This window comes from Panthera tigris, chromosome B3, assembly GCF_018350195.1.
Source record: "Panthera tigris isolate Pti1 chromosome B3, P.tigris_Pti1_mat1.1, whole genome shotgun sequence".
NCBI lineage: Eukaryota > Metazoa > Chordata > Mammalia > Carnivora > Felidae > Panthera > Panthera tigris.
The window spans coordinates 31,845,240-31,864,120 of record NC_056665.1 but is presented as its reverse complement, the minus strand read 5'-3'; the positions used below and the strand labels follow the sequence as shown (position 1 = coordinate 31,864,120).

Here is an 18,881-nt window from a genome sequence, read left to right as displayed (position 1 = left end):
CCTGGATCCTGCAGGGCCAGTTAGGCTGGGGCTCAGGTCAGCACTGGCCAAGGCCTCACCACCCCTCTGAGCTTCACTGTGCTAAGCACAAAAGGTGCCATCGCGGATGCAGCAGAAAGGAAACTAAAGAACAGAAGGAAGGGAAAATTCACTCCTTTTGTTTCTTTGCTGTAACCTTGGGCTGAACAAAGAAGCAACTGCCTCCCCCTCGGGGAACCTGTCTTAAAACAGCAATTTGCACAAATTTCCTTGTAGCTCAGCTGACATTCAAGGGGTAACGGGAGCAGGGGTCTGGTGTGTGAGCAGGGCCCTGGCTCCAGGACCTTCTATAGCTCTTGACTGTGCCCAATTCAGAAGCAGAGTCCCTGGCTGCCTCAAGAATGGTGGCCGGTGAAGTGATCCTCCAGAGTCACACCCCCTCCAGGGCACCCTTCGACACCACCCCCTCGCCAAGAGCAGCCCCTCCCACTTGGCCACACCCTTGCTGCCTGGCGTCTGGTGGGTCTTCCCAGGCCTCCTGTCCTCTCCAGCCAGTGGGACTCTCAGGCCTCCCTGGCCCTCCCTCTGGTGGTGAAGAGGTTCAAGAGAGAATGAAGGAAAGGGGACAGAAGGGAGCTTCCCTGGCTGGGCAATGGCCAAGGGCAGAGGGGTCATGGATTTAGAGGCATGACCCTGAGGGTACCTGTGCGTGAGGGGCTACTTGGCCAGCATGAGCCCTGGAGTTCCATCCCCTTTCAGGAGATATTTAGCATAATCTACCCCCCACCCCCACCTCACTCCTGCTTCCTTGAGACAGTCCCCTAGAACTGGGCCCTTGCTCAGAGCTCTGATCTTGGAACTAGGGAAGGCTGGCACTGATTTGCACAGGCTGAATGTATCCATTTGATTTTAAAGAAATGAGGCTAATTCCCATTAAAGGTATTGGATGATTTAGAGTGGCCAAGGGTGGCCTGTCAGACATCCTGAGGTTACCTGCAGGAGCTCCATCACATGATGGCAAATCTGGCAGAAGCAGTGTCCCTGGCCACCAGTCCTGGAGGGCCTGCCTGGCCCTCCTTCCCCATCTCAGAATGGCCACCAGAGTTTATGGAGAGAAGACCCTTCTATGCTGCCAGGGTGTCCCAGGAGCTAGAGGGAGAGTGTATAGGTGGTTCCCGGTGGGGAGTGCCAGTCTGGAGGGTAGGGGATCAGGGATGGCTTCTTGACGGAGGCAACAAGGCATCAGAGATAGAGAGGGGCCCAGGAAGGCTGGCCCATGATCAGAGTGACAGTGACCAGTTTCTGAAAGGGAGTCTAGTTTTGCTGGTTCAGATGGCCTTGAAATTCAAAGCTGGAAGTTTATCATGAGGGCATGTGGGAGCCATGGAAGGGTTCCAGAGGCCAGGGAGGATGTTCCATTTATCTATTGCTGCATAACAAACCACCCCCAAATATTGTGACTTGAAGTGATCACTTTTCTCTTACTTTTCTATCTCTGTTCTTGGCATCAGGAGCTAGGCCAAGGCATAGCATGGAGGGCTGGTCTCCGTCCCTGGCGTGTGGGTCCTCAGCTGCGGTGGCCTCTAAGGCAGGGGACTGGAGCCTCGGGGGGGGGGCCCTCCCACACCATTATCTGGAGCTTCCTCACAGCATGGCAGTCTCAGGGTGACAGGGCTTCTCAGGCACAGCAAACATTCCAGGAGGGAGGCAGCAGCTGCGAGGAAGTTCCAGAAGCTCACGGTGTGCCTCTGCAATTCTCTAAGACTGGTCCAGTTTCCAGGGGAGGGTGGTTAGCCGCCACCTCTCACCGAGAGCAGTAGTTCAGCCGTCTTTCATCTACCAGAGAGGAAGGTTGCGTTTTGAGGCCCAAAGAAGTGGAGAAGTAGGAGGCCTGCCTGCAGGAGGAGGCTACGGAGATCAGACCAGTGTGCCAGGACAGTAGGAGGGGGGTGCCACCAGGAGATGCCCCTCTGAGCAGAGGAAATCCCAGGGTTGGGGGATAGAAACACTACATTATTGGCTGATTTCATTATTGGCAGAGGGCTGTCCTGAAGGAATACAACTGGCCCCCCTCAGCCTTGTGTAGCGGGGTACAGGGACAGCAGGAAATAGGCCTGGTGGCCTGGGGCAGGGAGGAGGGGGGCGAGGAGGCAGGGCGAGAGGGTGGGAATCTTTCTATCTCTGACTCAGAAAAGCAGCCCGGGTGGGCCCTCAGAGCACCTCACAAGCTTGAAGGGAATCAGACAGGCCTGGGTGATGTGCACACCTCCCTTCCCCCAGAAGACACCTGGCCTAGGACAAATAGCCCCAGTCCCTGGGGAGGGGAGAAGGTCAAGGGCAGAGTGGAGACCATAGCCCCGATTTACCATCCCAGGCTCCCTGGGCCTGCGGAACAGTCCTTCAGCAACGCGCAGGGGACCCAGGTCGACTGCGGCTCTGCTCCTATCAGTGGGGCAACTTTGAACAAGTCCCACAGCCCTCCCACCCCGCCACCCTGGGCCCCAGCTTCCTCCTCAGGGACCTGGGAATGCAAATACCTCCCCTGGAGGCTCCTTGTTCAAATTAGACGACTGGCCAGTGGTAGGCATTCAAGGGGGGATCTTCAGTTATCAGGCCCCGTGACCCCTGTAGGTCCTGTCCGGGCCTGGTGTCCATAGTGTGGCTTCCTAGGTGGGGAGAAGAATCCTGTCTCGTCTGTGAAGGTTTAGTTGGTGTGTGCGTGTGTGCGCGTGTTTGGTACACTTTCTAAACCGCATCCGGGTCCCTCACAACTGTTCCTTCTGCACAAGGCTCAGCTTCAAGTGTCCAACACGGTGCAGGTGTTACTTTGGATGGGGGTTATTCAGATGGGGTCACTTCGATGTGGTCCCTTCTGCTTGGAGGTGGCTCTTGTCCCAAGCTGCTCCACTCCCCACTTAGCCCCATTATTTGCCCGGGGGCTGGCTCAAGACAGGGGCCCCAGGTGAGGTTTGGGATTTGCTGTGTTACCTTGGGCAAGTCACTGCCCCTCTCTGGCCTCTATGGGTGATTTTTGGCAGAGGACATTCATCAGAACTTCCGAGATAGGAGTTCCTGGGCAGGACCTCTTAGAGGAGGGACATGTGTGGGGCTGGACAAGACGGCCCGGTATGCATCTCCCTCCTTCCCCCATGAGCTATGGGGCCTGCTCAGGCCAGCCTCATTCCCACCGCAGCCCGAAGGCGGAGCATCTGTGGGAGGCGGCTGCCCTCTACCGGCGGTAAAGGCAAACCACATGGCATGTAGCCTGGGCCTGCCAGCGGTGTGTTCTCAGGGCCTGGCCACCCAGAGGTTAGATGGCCCCCCAGGGAAGAGCGAAGGAGGGAAGGGGGTGTGCTGGGCCCAGCAAACCCATCGCACTGGTTCAGGCTCACCACCCACCCTCTGCACCCACGCCACCCGCTGCAGAGCCCTCCCACCCACACTGCCTCTGATCCAGACACCTGTCCACACCTGCCTGCGGTGGCCTCAGGCTTCTTCCTTCCCCTTGGAGAGTGAAGCCCCTCCCTGCTCCGACCCCCTGCTCCAGCCCCTGCTCCCCATCCACCCCTCCCTGCCTATCTCATCTCTCTCTCCCACCCCACCCCGTGCCCCTCCACCCAGTGTCCCCCACCCCCCTCCCTTCTCAACCTCACTATCCCGCTCCCCCCACCCCCTGCACTCTGGCATTCAGAGCACTGGCCAAGGTCACCAGGGGCCACACACCCAGGGGTTCCCTCTGCAGATTTGGAAACTATTGGGCCTTCTCACGTTTTTTTCCAAAACCTTTTAAATTATTAAATGTAACCCACTTGGGTCGCATTGAACATAAAAATAAAATACAACCAGGGGCGCCTGGGTGGCTCAGTCGGTTGAGCATCTGAGTTAGGTTCAGGTCATGATCTCACAGTTTGTGGGTTCGAGCCCCACATCCGGCTTTGCGCTGACAGTGGCAGAGCCTGCTTGGGATCCTCTCTCTCCCTCCTCTCTGCCCCTCTCCCCCCACCCCCCGACCAAGACAGATAAATAAGCATTTTTTTAATAGAAAGAAAACACAACCAAATTCTTTTAAAGCAAATGCCCCTGAAACCACCACCCAGGTCAAGAAATAGAACACTGCCAGCGCCCAGAAGCCCCTGGTGCCCCTCCTTCCCTAGACATGACCACTGTGCCAACTTGCTGTCTGGCTTTGCTGCTTTATCCTGTCACCACCCAAGTGTGCCTCCCCAGTCCCTATGTCCTAATAGTCCATGTTTTTAACTTTCTCTAAAGGGCATCACACTGTGCACGTCAGTTTTTGTCCGGTTTTTGCCCAACTTTGTGTGCAAGATTCATGAGTGAGGTTGCTTGTCACTATGGCCCCTCTTTTTCACTGTGCAGTCTTCCTGGGTCCCTTATCTCTGTCCCATAAGTCCTCAGTGTCTTGCCCACCCTTTCATGCTTTGAAGAAGGTAGTTTTTTCTTAGTATCCAGGTGTTTAGGTTCTCTGCAGGGGGGCAGGGGGAGAGTCTGTCTTACCCAATGCATCATTACCCAAAGAAGACCCACTTTTCTGAAGCTCTGTGGCTTTGGCTCGGCCAGTTTTTCTCCCACCTTTCTGGCACTCGCCCTGAATTGGCACTCGCCCTGGCACTCGCCGCTGCCTCCTCCCAGAGGCAATTGTCCCAGAGCCCTCCTCCTCATTCTATACTTTCCTTACCCCTGGAAAATCCCCTTCCTTCCAAGGCTTCACTTAGACCTCCGTGGGCCGCCCTCCCCACACCGTCTGCAGCCAAGATGCTCCCCAAGCTTGACCACCACCAACTGCCTGCGACCACCTCACACCCAACATGCCTCACCCCTCTCCAGGCCAGCACCTCCTTCTCCCCACTGGGTGCATACACCTCTGCCCTGTCCCCCAAGACCCCAGACTCCACCTCCTCCTCCTCCTCCTCCTCCTTCCTCGCTTCCTCCTCCTCCTCTCTCCTGCAGCTCCAGCCCTCATCCACGCCTACTGCCTCCGCTGGCATGGGTCCCATCCCTTGTTGCCTGGCTCACTGCACCTGGCCTGCATTCCCTCTGGGCTGGGCAGCCCCAGAAGTCTTGTCTCACACACATACGCACACGTGCACACGCGTGCACACACACCACACACACGCACACACACCCCTGTCCTGCAGCTTAGGCCCTTCAGTGGCCCTATAAGACAAGTCCAAGCCCCTGAGCCGATCCTTCAAGATCCTCTTCTGTCTGCCCTGCTGCCTCTCCAGCCATACCCCTACACTCATCTCCCTGCACTCTGCCTTCCAGAAATCCCCCTGCTTTGTTCCTCATCGCACACTCACCTCCCTGCCTTTGCCACAGTGTCTCCTCTGCCCAGAGAGCCCTCCCCACCCCCAGGTAACACCTCCTCATCCTCAAGAGTCAACTCAGATTATCAGCTCCTCCAGGAAGCCTCCCCAGCTCCCCAGCCAGGGTTCAGAGCCTCCTCTGAGCTCCCCTCTGTCACAGGCACTTCCTGCCCTCTCCTCTCTGTGTAGACAGGAGACCACTGCAGGCAGGGAGGGACACTCAGGGGTCCTCTGTGCTCCCCGGCCCCAGCATGGGACAGACCTGGCACACAGTGGTGCTCAGCAAGTGTTGGCCGACTGCTAGTTTATTGAGCTGCTTCCAGCCTAGACTTTATAACTGAGTCTCTGTGACCTTGGGCATTTCCCCATCTGTACAGTGAAGGTCGAAGGGCATTTCTGGTCAACATAGTTGGTATATTTGAACACTCCCGCGTGGATGAGATACCTCAGATTCCACCATAAGAACTTCTTAAGGGGGGCTGAGTGGTAAACATTGCCCTCTTCAGGCTTTTGTGAGATATAACCACCACCCTTTCTTTTTAATTAACAATAAGGAGCGTGCAGAAGGGGCTGGGCCTCAGTTTCTATAAAATGGGAGTAGTCAGATAATCATACCTTCCGTGCCAGATACCCAGGGCTATTATAAGAATAATTTTTTATTTTTTTAAATTAAATTTATTTATTTATTTTGAGAGAGAGAGAGCAAGCAGGGTAGGGGCAGAGAGGGAGAGGGGACAGAGAGAATCCCAAGCCAGCTCTGCACCACCAGCACAGAGCCTGATGCAGGGCTCGAACTCACAAAACCGTGAGATCATGACCTGAGCCGAAATCAAGAGTCAGACGCTTAACCGACTGAGCCACTCTTGCAGCCCAAGAATAGTTTTTTAAAAGCACTCGGAAGGTGAGGGGCGCCTGGGTGGCTCAGTTGGTTAAGCACCGACCGCGGCTCAGGTCATGATCTCTCAGTTCAGGCTCTGTGCTGACAGCTCAGAGCCTGGCGCCTACTTCGGATTCTGTGTCTCCCTCTCTCTCTCTCTGCCCCTTCCCTGCTCAATCTCACTCTCTCGCTCTCTTGCTCTCAAAAATAAACATTAAAAAAATTAGAAGGTGGTACTGAGACAGGAGTTAGCATCATCCTGTGTGCCAGGGTCCGAGCCGGCCCTCCTTGCACCCACTCACCACACAGCCATCCCTTGAGTTAGGACTATTTTCCCATTCCACAGATGAGGACACTGAGGCTCAGAGCACGGCTGGCCTCCTTACTGAGCGGCAGAGGGATTATTTGAATCTGGGGCTACCTAATGCCTTGCTCCTCAACAGACTCTGAGAGCCAGGGTCCTGTGGGGGACCAGCGGGTGGACAGGGTGCACTCAGGGTCAGGCACAGATAGGCTCAGTGTCCCCAGAAGATGTGCTAGCCCAGAAAGGGGACAGGGAAGAGGCTGTCATCCTGTCCACCACCCCCAGAGCAGGCTGGGAACTGGGGAGGAAGGAGGGAGCAGACAGAGAGGCAGAACCACAACAGGAATCTGGGGCACGGTGTCCCAAGTGTTCTCAAGGCCGGGCTGTGACGCAGAGCATGACCCTGAGCGGACAGCCTAGCCCAGGCTGTGGGGAGAGGTCAGAGCTGCCCGCCTGCAGGCTGCGGCTTCCCAGCCCAGCTTTACTGCCCAAGGTCACTGCTCAGCTGTGGAGGTGGCTGAAGCTGAGGAGGGAGGGCAGGCCTCCAGGGAGCTACCCCTCCGGGTCCCATGGATGGAGGGCACTGGCCAGGGCAGAGGCTGAGGGGGGTAAACCAGGGTTCCTCTCCATTCCCCTGGGGAGGCCTCGTTCTCAGAGAGCAGCCAGGCTGGGAGGCGAGGCATGGGGCCTGTGGAAGGTCCATAGGACTATTCTCCAAGGGAACAAGTCCCAAAGGACTCGTGGCCCTCCCTCCAGAAGGGGCCATCTGACTGAGGCAAGGACACCTTTCATCAGGAGCCATGCTGTCCCTCTGCCTCTTTTCCCCTTGTTCTGAGCCTCAGCTTTCTTCCTCTGTCAAGAGGAAGGAGTGTTAGAAAGAGAGCTTCGCTCATCCCCAGGACTGTTGAATTGGAGAACAGTGGGGTCTTAGAATGAGTGAGGCCCTGAATGAGAACAGGGGCGACTGTACCCATGGGCGACCCTCCCCCTCCCCCTGGGACTCCCCCCACCACACGTGCGTACATGGACACACCCACACACTCACATGCATGCAATTAAAAACCGCCCAGTGGACTGTAAAAAGGTCAAGTGTGGGAATGGAGGTTCAGCATGAATGCAGGTGTGAGAGAGACATAGAGCATGTGCTGGAGGGGAGGGTGGCTCAGCGCGCCTGTAAAGGGCCTCAGACTTGCCATCTGAGTTGACACGAGCTGGGAGGAAGCTGGTCCAAACCTCAGGAGCTTACTCAGGACCACCGCCGGCCATGACGATCTCGGCCCTCCATCCACACACACACAGACTGGCCCGCCCAGGGTTCCAGCATCCTGCAGAGCTCTTCCCTGCCCCGAGCCCCTGTCCCCCAACCCCTACCTTGGGCAGGGCCCATCAGAAGGAGAAGCTGGAAAGCCAGCGATGGAATCAGGCAGGCTCATTCAAATCTGCTGTTTTCTCACAGACCTGGCCAGCTGTAGGTGGGGACTGTGACATGAGGCACAAGCCCACCTCTCCTGACACAGGGAGGCCTGAGCGTGTGTCTGGCTCCCTGAGGAGCAGATGGGGGAACCCCCTCTTCTCGCCCTCCCCCCCCCCTCCCCGCCACCCGAGGCAGCCTTAGCCTTAGGAACAAAGGGCAGAATGGGGCCTTGGGACGTCATATGGACACTGGCTCCTCCCCCACCAGTGCCACTCAGTTTCTATAGACAGACTCAGCTCCGCATCAAGCCGGGACTCTTCTTTCTTCTTCCCTCCGGGTGAAGCTCCCAGCCTTCCTCAGTCAAGGGGGTGCAAAGAGCACAGTTCTTTGAGTGATGCCTGGGCTCCAGTGCTATAGATCCATATCCGCAAGCCGGATGATGTTGGATACGGCCCTGAAGCAACCCCAGCCTCACAGGAGCTTCCGCGGCATCGTGTAAGCCCTCAGCGAGGACCAGCGCTTGTGCCTGCCCGTCCTCAGGGGGCCCTGCAGAGGCAGAGCAGAATCCGTCAGCCCCCCAGGGTAGGGCTGGAGAGGGCCTCGCAGCAGGAAGAGGTCGCCATGAGGCCTTGGGCGCAGGGCCCCCCGGGAGCATCCAAAACTCGGGGCCCAGAAGAACCCATTACTGCTGACGGCTGGGAGGGTCCCCAGAGGAGAACGGTGACGCGGAGGCTTTGTGTGCTTAAACTTGAGCCGAGATTCATTTATTTTTTAATTCATTAAATGTTTTTAACTTCTGTGTGTGAGACACACACATTCAGACAAAGGCACAAGACAGAAATGTGTTCGACTGCAGTGGTTTGTCACCAAGTGGACTTGCGTGTGTAAGCCCCACGTGTCCCACAGGTCAAGAGGTATAGTACTGCCAGCACCCCCAAAAACTCCCCCATACTCCCCCATCTCCCTGTACAGATCTCAGACCCTGACTTTTAATCCCAGGGCTTAAGTTTGCCTGGTTTTGAACCAAACCTCTATGGAATCACAGGGTAGGTACTTTGTGTCCGGCTCCTTTTGCTTGAGATTATGTGTGAGAGGTTCCTCCCTGTGGCTTCATGTGGTGGCACCCACTGATTTTTATCGCCGTCTATATTCCACTGTATGACTATGTCCCCATTCTACTGTGATGGGCATTTGTGCGACTTCCATTCGGGGTTCATACAAATAATGCTGCTACGAATGTTCTCACGACCGCTGGTTGATGCATCCACACTCGCGTTTGTGTTGGGTATGTACCCAGGAGGGTAACTGCATGGGCTATGCCTACGTTCAATCTGAATAGTGTCCAGTGTGCAGGCAGCTCTCCAAAGTGACGGTGACACTTCAGATCCCCCCCAGCACCGAATAAGCGTTCCGCTTCTTCCACACCCTTATCGACGTTTGACGTAGTCGGGATTGTTTTGTTTTGGTTTTGGTTATTCTAGTGGGTGTATAGTAATATCTCGTGTTTTTTTTTTTAATTTTTAAGTTCATCCATTTATTTTGAAAGAGAGAGAGAGAGAGAGAGAGAGAGAGAATCCTAAGCAGGGTCCGCACTGTCAGCACAGAGCCTGACTCTGGGCTTGATCCCACAAACCATGAGATCATGACTTGAGCCAAGATTAAGAGTTGGACGCTCAAGACTGAGCCACCCAGGCGCCCTCGTTGTGGGGTTTTAAATGACTAATGAGGGTAGGTATCAATTCGCGTGCTTATTGACTTATCCTCTCAAGTGCCAGTTCAAATCTCTTGTCTATTCTCTTAGGTGGTCTTTTTTCTTATTAATTTGTAAGAGTTATTTTTATATCTGAATATGAGCCCATAGTCTGTCGTGCATGTTGTATATATCTTCTACTTGTCCTGCCCACTCCCTCCCTTTGTGATGTCTTTTCTTGAATAGACGCTCTTAATTTAAATGTACCAATTTTATCAATCCTTTCCGTTCTGGTTTGTGCTTGTGTCCTGTTTTTCAAAACCTTACCCTCCCCCAAGTTCATAAAGATTCTTAGCTTTGTCTTTTAGTCTTACTGTTTTATCTTTATACTTAGATCTCAGTCTATCTGGAATTTTTTTAATGTTTATTTTTTGGGAGAGAGAGCGAGCATGAGTGGGGGAGGGGGAGATAGAGATGAAGACAGAGGATCTGAAGTGGGCTGTGTGCTGACAACAGTGAGCCCAATATGGGGCTCGAACTCACGAACGGTGAGATCATGACCGGAGCCAAAGTTGGTCAGCCGACTGAGCCACCCAGGCACCCAGGTGCCCCTATCTGGAATTTATTTTTAATTATGATTTGTGATGGAAGCCAGGTTTCTACTTTTCTGTGTAGATATCAGATTGACCCAGGACCATTTATTACAATGACGGTCCTTTCCCTGCAGCCCTCTGATGCCATCTCAGTTATGAATTAGAACTCCATATACATGTGGTTCTGTTTCAGGGCTCTCTATTCTGCCTCTATGGCCTACTTATCAATCTTTGCACCAATGTTACCTTGTCTTAATTACTATAGCTTTATCATAAGTCTTGATAGCTGATAAAGCAAATCTTCCTTACTGTTCCTCTTCAAAAATATGAAAGTATTTTAGCTATACTTGTCCTTTTTATTTCTCGCATATTATAGAATCAGCTTGTCTATTTCTGCACACACACACACACACACACACAGTTATGATTTTGATTGGGAGTGCGCCGAATCTATAAACCAATTTAGGGAAGAACTAATTCTTTAAATACTGCATCTTTCAATCCATGAACATGGTATGACCCTCGATGTGTTTATGTTTAAATTATTTTTGATTAGATGGATAATATATGGATACATTTTTATTAGAAATATAAAATTAAGGCACCTAAGGGGCTCAGCTGGTTAAGCATCTAACTTCAGCTCAGATCATGATCTCACGGTTCGTGAGTTCAAGCCCCACATCGGACTCTCTGCTGATGGTACAGAGCCCACTTCAGAAACTCTCTTCCCCTCTCTCTGTGCCCCTCTTCCGTGCTCTCTTTCTCCTTCAAAACTAAACAAACATTTTTTTAAAAGAAAGAAAATTAGAGGGGCGCCTGGGTGGCTCAGTTGGTTTAACGTCCGACTCTTGATTTCGGCTCAGGTCATGATTCCAGGGTCATGAGACAGAGCCCTGCATCTGCCTCTGCACTGAGGGTGGAGCCTGCTTAAGATTCTCTCTCTCTCTCTCTCTCTCTTTCTCTCTCTCTCTCTCCCTCTGCCCCTCTCCCCCACTCACACACGCTCTCTCTCAAATGAAACAGAAAAAGAAATATAAAATTAGAGATGAAACAAGTATTTCTTTCCTTTCCCAAATGCAGCAGTTTCTTTTTTATTTTTTTATTTTTATCTTTTTAATTTTTTTTTTAAGTTTATTTATTTTTGAAACAGAGAGAGACAGAGCATGAACGGGGGTGGGTCAGAGAGAGAGGGAAACACAGAATCGGAAGCAGGCTCCAGGCTCTGAGCGGTTAGCACAGAGCCTGACGCGGGGCTCGAACTCACGGACCGCGAGATCGTGACCTGAGCTGAAGTCGGACGCTTAACCGACTGAGCCACCCAGGCGCCCCCGTAGCAGTTTCTTATATAAGCACTGTGCTTCTGTACCTCTATGCACGCACGCATACGTACCAATTTTGGATGGGATCGTATTAATTTGCCACATGCTTTTTTAACTTAACAATATTCTGTAGACATCTCTCTGTGTCAAAACAATTGAACCTAGGTCATTCTTTATAAGTACCGCCTGTAGCCAGAGACTGTGTCCTAGTACAAGACTATAGACTGAACTCAGTGAGCATCCTAGAACGTGTTTTCTTTCTGTGTGTGTGTGTTCCTCTAAGAGATTTAACCCGATAAGCAAAGACACCCATTTGGATACCGCTGTAATTATTCAGAGCAGACATAACGAGAGCCTGAACCAGGCAGGGGAAGGAGAAGAGAGACGAATTTCCTTTTCTACAATAACATGTGCTTCCTCCTGAGAGTCTCCTGGGCCTCCCAAACCCCTGTCAGTCATGGGTCTGCCATAAATGGAAGATGTAGGGCACAGCAGAAGGGCGGGCAAGGGAGCCCAGGGGGAGAGCAGCAAAGAGTTAGAGGAAGGGGTCTGACCTGTCCATCAAAGCAACCACTGAACAGAAATGGGGTGAGACACCTGTCCTGGGCAGGGCCATATGCTGCCTGCTGCACATGCTGCCCTGAGCTTTGCAGCAACCCCGTGCTTAGACTGTGCGAGGAATCTGCGGCTGAGAGAGGTGCAGGGGTCTGTCTGGGCTCGCCTAGTGAGTCAGGGGCCACGCTGGGCTTCTGACCGAGGCCTGGCCGCAAAGCCCTGCGTGTGTGCGGTCTCCAGGCCGAGTCTCTTAGTTCACAACGCTGCCCAAGGACACCAGATGGGCAGACCTAGAGGAGCCAAGGCCTGGAACTCAACTGGGGCGGGTGCTGGGGAGACGGACTCAGGGCTGGCACCAGTCAGAGGGAGCCCGGCCAGAAGGCTGGACGGTGGCAGGTGACAAATGGTGTCTCGTGAGTCCCTGCTGTCTGGGAACCCTTCTCCAAGGAGCCAGTGGCCCACATGCAGCAGGTTGGAGGCAGCGGCTTGGAGCGAGGCCACATCCCCCGTCGGCACGGGGCCCAGGTGCGAGTTCAGGGCAAGGCTCTGCTTCCTGGAAACTTGGGAGCCTGGATGGGCCTAGGAGACCCAACTCTCACATCGAGGCCTCCACAGCCTCAGGAAGGTCACAGGCCACCAGGGCTTAGAAACCCCCACCGGCTTCACCTCCCTCCGCCTACCTCCTCTCCCTCAATGCACTTTCCTGGCCTCACCTTTCGGGTCCCCCTTTTATATTTATATTTAAGAAATCCCCTTTTACAAACTTTTTACAAACAACAAGAGGGAATTTTTTAGTATAAAACAAATGCCATGAATAAAGCCCATTAACCTCCTATGCATACATAAGGGCAGACATTAATTCTTTTCCCAAACTGAGATTATACTCATCATCCTTATTAAGAAGATGCTTTGATTGCTTCTCAATGTCCTGTGTGGTGTCCATGCCTGGGGGCATCTGGCAGGATTGCAACAGCTCTTGGGAACACGGACTCAAGTGGCAGCTGGCCTGGGTTTCAGAGCCTTTCTCTGCCACTCATTACTTTTGTGACAGAGCGAGTTCTGCACCTCTCTGGGCCTTGGTCTCCTCATCAGTAAAATGAGGATGCTAACAGGCCCGACGTGAGGCTCCGTGTGAGAACTAAATTGGGGGGGAGGGGGCCTAACCTGGAACACTGTCGATTCTCGGCGAGCATCTGATATTAGGATTATCATTACTCCTCACCTAAAAACGGAGCCCAGCATCCTGGCCCCACCTCATTACCTAAGACTTTGTAGCTGGATCCCAACCCTGACCCTGAGTCTTTATCCGGGTCTCCTGGGCCTACCGTAGGTCTCTTCCTGCCCCCGCCCCCGGGCTGGTGGGGGTGCTGGGGCCTGGGCTCAGCTGCCGAGTAGCATTCAATGGGATTTCTGAAGGTTCTTCCCTGGGTCCTTCCTCAGTGACATGAGTAAGGACAGGGGTTAGAAAGGGGGAAAAGGGAAAGGGAGAAGGCAGAGAAGTGGCTTGGATTTAGCCAGGCCCTAGAAACCCAGCCCCGGGTGCTTTCGAGTCTCTGCCTCACTGGGCTTCCTCACCTGGTGTGCGAGCCCGGGGTCCCTCCTCGGTGGCGTCACTGGGAGAGACGGTTGGAGTGACCGCTCTCCCATGGCCAGGAAGGGTGGAGACCAAATCATAACCACCCCTAGAAGGAGTTGCTCAGGCTCAAGGGCACCACTTGGGGTTCACTCTGTTTGTCGGCCTTGACGGGGACCTGCTGACTTCCAAGTGTGGGCGCACGTGTGAGCTGGGACCCACTTCTGAGCCCTGGAATCCACAGGAGGTGAACAACTACCGGCGGGCCATGCAGAAGATGGCAGAGGACATCCTGTCGCTGCGGAAGCAGATCAGCATCCTGGAGGCAGAGAACCACACGCTGAGGAGCCAGCTAACCCAGGGGGAGGTGAAAGAGGAGCAGAACGACACCAACAAGAGCCAGAATCTGGGTGAGGGTGTCCGGGCCACCGAGAGCATCCAGCTGCCCGCCTGAGCCCAGGCTCTAAATTGTGGGTCAGGGTGGCGGGGAGCCTTTCCCAGGTGCACCTGCTCCTGGACACTGGCCGGGTCCTCTCTCCGGGATGGGGGACTCCGGCCCTGTCTCGAGCCCCAGGACTGAGAGACCCCACCCCCGCCCCGTCCCCAGCTGTGCTGAGCCAGGAGATGCGCCCTCCCTGAGCCAGCTCCCCCAACACCCCCCCACAGTGTCCATGAAGCAGAAACTGCTGCTGAGTGAGCTGGACGTGAAGAAGCTGTGGGACAAAGTGCAGCATTTGCAGAATGAGCTGATTCGAGTGAGCTGAGGCTGGGGGACAGAGGGGAAGGGAGCTGGGGGGTGTCCAGAGAAGTACCCGCGAGCAGAAGGGAGAGGGGTGTGGAAGGAAGGGGGCGGTGCAGCTGGAGACTCAGCAGAGGGGCCAGCAGTAACCCCAGGCACCCCCTGCCCTCCCCCACCACCAGAAGAACGATCGAGAGAAGGAGCTACTCCTCCTGCACCAGGCTCAGCAGCCACAGGCCGCGCTGCTGAAGCGGTACCAGGACAAGCTGCGGAAGACCAAACTGCTGGAGGAGACTGTGCGGCACCAGCAGAAGGCAGGTGTCAGAGGGGCCGGCCCATCAGGCGCCAGCCACAGAGCAGAAGGTGCGGAGCCCCCCGGCCAGCCCAGCCTTTGTGCCCGGCCCTCCAGGTGATCGAGAAGATGGAGCGGGTGCTGGAGGACAAGCTGCGGGACCGGAAGGAGCCCCTGCTCACCAGGCTGCAGGGAAAGCCCAGCGTGGGTGAGTCTTTTGCCCCGTCCCCCCGGAGGCCCTGCCTTCCTGGAGCATCCGCTTCCGGAGCAGAACTGGGACAAAGGATGCTACCCCCCTACTGACGCAGGCAGTGAGGAGAGGGCTCCCAAAGGTCCACTGGGCTCCCTTCTCCTGCCAGGGAGCCCCTCAGGACACATCAGGGCAGTGTGTGAGCCAGGTTAGAGATGGACGTGCTCGGACCCACAGAGGGGAGGCACTGCAGACTGGGGTGAGCAGACAGGGGCTGCCCAAGAAGAGGGGCTGCCAGAACCCTCCAGATTACTTCCTCCTCTCCCCATGTCTTCAAAGAGTCTGCTCCTACAAAACGAACAATACTTGTTTGTTCTCTCCGTTGATGTTAACCAAAGCCACCCAGGACTGCCAATCTGACAGGGCTCTGGCGGGCAGGGGACAGCCAGCTCACCCTATATCAGCCCGGCCCAGGCAGAGGAGTTCCCTGAGCCATCTGTACAGCCTCACCGGGGACCCCTGCGTGCCCAGCCCTGTGCTCAGCCTTCACTGCATGGGGATGTCGGGCGGTGCATTCCAGAAGGCCTTTGGAAAAGAAAGAAAGATGAGACTGCCTTTCAGGAACCCTGAGGTCATCCCAGAGTGGGAGAAGAGGGAAGACAACCCAGGGAGGGCAGAGGGCCAGGGAGTGACAATGCCAGGAGCAGAGAAGGGAGGAAAGAGAGTGGTGAAAAGCTAAAATAGACCCAGGACAAATAGCGGGGGAGTGGTTATGGAGAACACTGCGGTCAGGTTATAAAGAGCCCACAAGGAGGGCCTGAGGCGTGTGGATCTGATTCTACCGGGCAGGGAGCCGGTGAGTGCTTGGGAACAGAGGAAGGACAGAATGGAGCAAAATGCCGGGGCGGATCAGGCAGGGGACACGAGGGCAGGAGAGCCCAGCTCACGAACATCTGTGGCCACGTCTGCAGCCTTCCCTGTGCTCTCAGCCCCTGGCCTTCCCCCGGGGCCCGCAAGAGAGAACCTGCCCGTCGACCTGTACTCCGCGCTGCTGGCAGAAAACTCCAGGCTGCGTGCAGAGCTGGATAAGAACCGCCACCAGTCGGCCCCCATCATCCTGCAGCAGCAGGCCCTGCCGGTAAGAGCTGCCGGCACAGGCTTGGCCTGGGCCTGCCCCAACAGATGCTCGGCGATCACTCACAGCGCAATCCAAGTTGAAGACGGAGACCAGGAGCTGGGCTTCCCAGGGACTCCAACGTGCCTGGGGTCTCCTGGAGCGCCAGCTCTCAGGCCTGCCCCTTTGCTCCCAGGGACACACATGGGTCTGAAGGCGCCACTTTTGCCCTCATTTAGCAGCCCCAAATGGCCCTTGACCTTTGATTCCTGACCCCTTTTGCTGGCCTGCCCTCGGACTCCACACAAGCCTCTCTGAGCTCCGTCCCGGAGCGTTTCCTGGAATTGGTACAGCCTTGGAGAGCCCTTTTCCCCCATCCCAGGTGGACCCCGGGGAGTTGGGAGCAGGAGACCTGGCAGAGAGACTGCAGGAGACAGATGGCCCAGGCCACTCCAAGGGCACAGAGACCCTGCCCGCACAGGTGGGTGCCCCCGGCCCCAGAAATGCCCCAGCCCCATTCCGTCTCCAAGGCTGCGGCAGGTGCCCCTGCCTCATGCAAACCCAAAGACGAGACATTTGGAATTCCAGCAAGGGGTGGCCAGGGGACACAGGAGAGTTTTTCTCTTCATCCCAGGACTTGCGGGAGGTGAGTTCTGTTTGAAAGCGCACCCGATGCACGGACATCCAGGTGAAGTGCGGGGGGGATAAGGGAACCCTTGCTTCACAGATGCTTCACTTTACAAGATTCCCCGTTCAAGATTCCTTTCTGGGCACCGACAGGCGCCACCTAGTGCATTTTACGTTTAGAGATGGATGTCCGGAAACTCCATGTAACCAAAATCTTTGGGGAGAACAGCCGTGAAAAAAAGCACACACCGTATCGGGTCAACTTTGAGACGAGGGTTTGGCCCTGGGTCTCAGGCTCTGAATCAGGCAGATGAGTTTGGAACTCAGACCTGGCTGGTTTCTCCCTCAGTATCTCATGGCCTCCTGAGCCCACACGGCCGCCATCCCCAGCTGGAGCCATGTGTGCGTTTCTGCTTTGCCCACAGGATCTCCTTGGCAATGCTTCAGACAAGTTCAACCTTCTGGCCAAGCTGGAACGAGCTCAGAGCCGGATCCTATCCCTGGAAAGCCAGGTGGGTGAGGTGCAGGCGTCAGTCAGGCTAGGCGGGTTCACCTCTCAGCCTATGACCAGGGTCAGGGTCAAAGAGTGACCAAGGTTGTGGCTCAGTCTATGACCAGAGTCAAGGATCAGTGTGGACTGAGGGTCAGGGCTCAGTATGTTGTTGGAACTCAGAGAAGGTCCTTCTGTGTCTTAGACCCCTCCCCCGCCACCCTGCCACGCCTGCTGTTTCCGGAAGGTAGCAGGTCCACGTTGCCCAGGGTTTTGCTCACTGCCCAGAGAGGAGGCTCAGGCTCTGGATGTCCTGGATCGCAGGGATGGGCCCTGCTGCCCAGCAGTTCCCCATCTGTCCCTCTCCGTGTCCACAGTTAGAGGACTCGGCTCGACGCTGGGGACGAGAGAAGCAGGACTTGGCCACAAGGCTGCAGGAGCAAGAGTACGGCTTGGGGCAACCCTCAAACTCCATCATCACTGACCTGCCTGTGAGTGAGTCCTCCGGACAAGCTCCTTGGGGGTCAGGCAGTGGGGCTGGCAGCCACTCCCCGCCCCAATCCCGAGTCACCCGGCCTTGAGAAGAACTACGCAGGGGGACCAGCTACCCACTGGAAGTCTCAGTTTCTGCTCTGTTACCACCAGAAGCCCTCGCCTGGTCTCGATGTCCCACCTGCCTAAGGCATCGCTGAGATGCCCCACGGGTGGTGGTGAGAATCAAGGGGTGATGGCCGTGGGTAGGGGGTGTCCAGGCGTTTCTGGACTGCTCTGGCACTGGCTGTCCTTTAGCATGGGCAGAGTAGCTGCGGCCCCCACCCAGCCCCTTAGCACCGGAGGTCCTCCCAGGAGCTCACCTTCTCGGGCAACTGCAGTGCCGCACCCCTGCCGGGGAGGGGAGCAACGTTGCCAGAGAGAAACACTGGCGGCGTCCTGAGCGCACATGGGCCTGTTCACAACTGCCCTTCAGGCTCAGCCCCAGGCTCCCAGGTCCCCCAGAGCAACACCCCTGAAGGCTCCTGCCCTTGAGCCATCAGTGTTCTGAACATCTCCAGGCTCCCAGAAAGGCCGGAAGAGGATGGGAGGTTGGGGCGTGGGGGCGGGACACTGACAGAGAACACAGGGCTACCTTGGCAAAGTCACCTGCTGAGACCTGGGGGCTCTTGGAGAAATCGGGTTTGACTTGCTGTGGTTAAACAGCTGTGGGAACCTTTGCGAAGTCTTGGCGCACTATGTTTTGGATCCTCTGAGGCATGGCTTGCCAAGATGCACTCTAATGGGCCATCCCCCGCCCCCAGCGGCAGGGGCGTGCTCACCTCACTTTGCTCTGCACACCACAGCACTACTCGGCCCTCTCCAAGGACAGCAGGCGGCCCTCAAAGCTGGACCCCTTGACGCCCAGCTCAGAGACCAAGCTCAACAAACCCTCAAACTCCCAGAAGACCTGAGTCTTAGCAGACCTGAGTGCCAGAGCAGGCCTCCCTGTGTGCTGGGGAGTCTCATTCCACTCCCCCCAAATGACTCCATTAAATGCTGTAAGTCCGTGAGCATTCGTCTCTTTTCTGGGGTAGGGCAGCCTAGGGGGCCCAGCTTCCTCCTTCCAGACCCCACTCTGGGCCCGGTCCCTCTGCTGCAGCCTTATAGCCTCCTGCCTGTCCCAGAAGCTACCATTTTGGGAGAGCCAAAGGCCATAGTGGACCCAAGAGGGAGGGGGAGAAGAGGCCTTCCAAAGCAGGAGCCAGGGAGACAAGCCCCTTCCAGAACTCCAGAAGAAATGAGGCCACCTGAGGCCAGCTCTGTT

General features: G+C 55.6%; 1 protein-coding gene across 11 annotated transcripts in view; it reads left to right on the top strand.

Moving 5' to 3' along the window:
- Nucleotides 1-18,627, top strand: part of CCDC33 (coiled-coil domain containing 33) — a 90,127-nt gene extending 71,500 nt beyond the window's left edge. For 5 of the 11 annotated variants that reach the window (XM_042988404.1, XM_042988401.1, XM_042988405.1 and 2 more), the window contains 9 exons: nt 13,876-14,041; nt 14,298-14,386; nt 14,553-14,684; nt 14,780-14,870; nt 15,698-15,990; nt 16,349-16,447; nt 17,019-17,105; nt 17,461-17,574; nt 18,421-18,627. In XM_042988404.1, the coding sequence (XP_042844338.1) occupies nt 13,876-14,041; nt 14,298-14,386; nt 14,553-14,684; nt 14,780-14,870; nt 15,698-15,990; nt 16,349-16,447; nt 17,019-17,105; nt 17,461-17,574; nt 18,421-18,528 (1,179 nt within the window). In that variant the 3' untranslated portion in view covers nt 18,529-18,627. Of the gene's footprint in view, nt 1-13,875; nt 14,042-14,297; nt 14,387-14,552; nt 14,685-14,779; nt 14,871-15,697; nt 15,991-16,348; nt 16,448-17,018; nt 17,106-17,460; nt 17,575-17,728; nt 17,794-18,420 lie in introns of those variants that run through there. The other 6 variants (XM_042988402.1, XM_015538668.2, XM_042988408.1 and 3 more) reach the window with 6 other exon arrangements.
- Nucleotides 18,628-18,881: the final 254 nt, after the last annotated feature.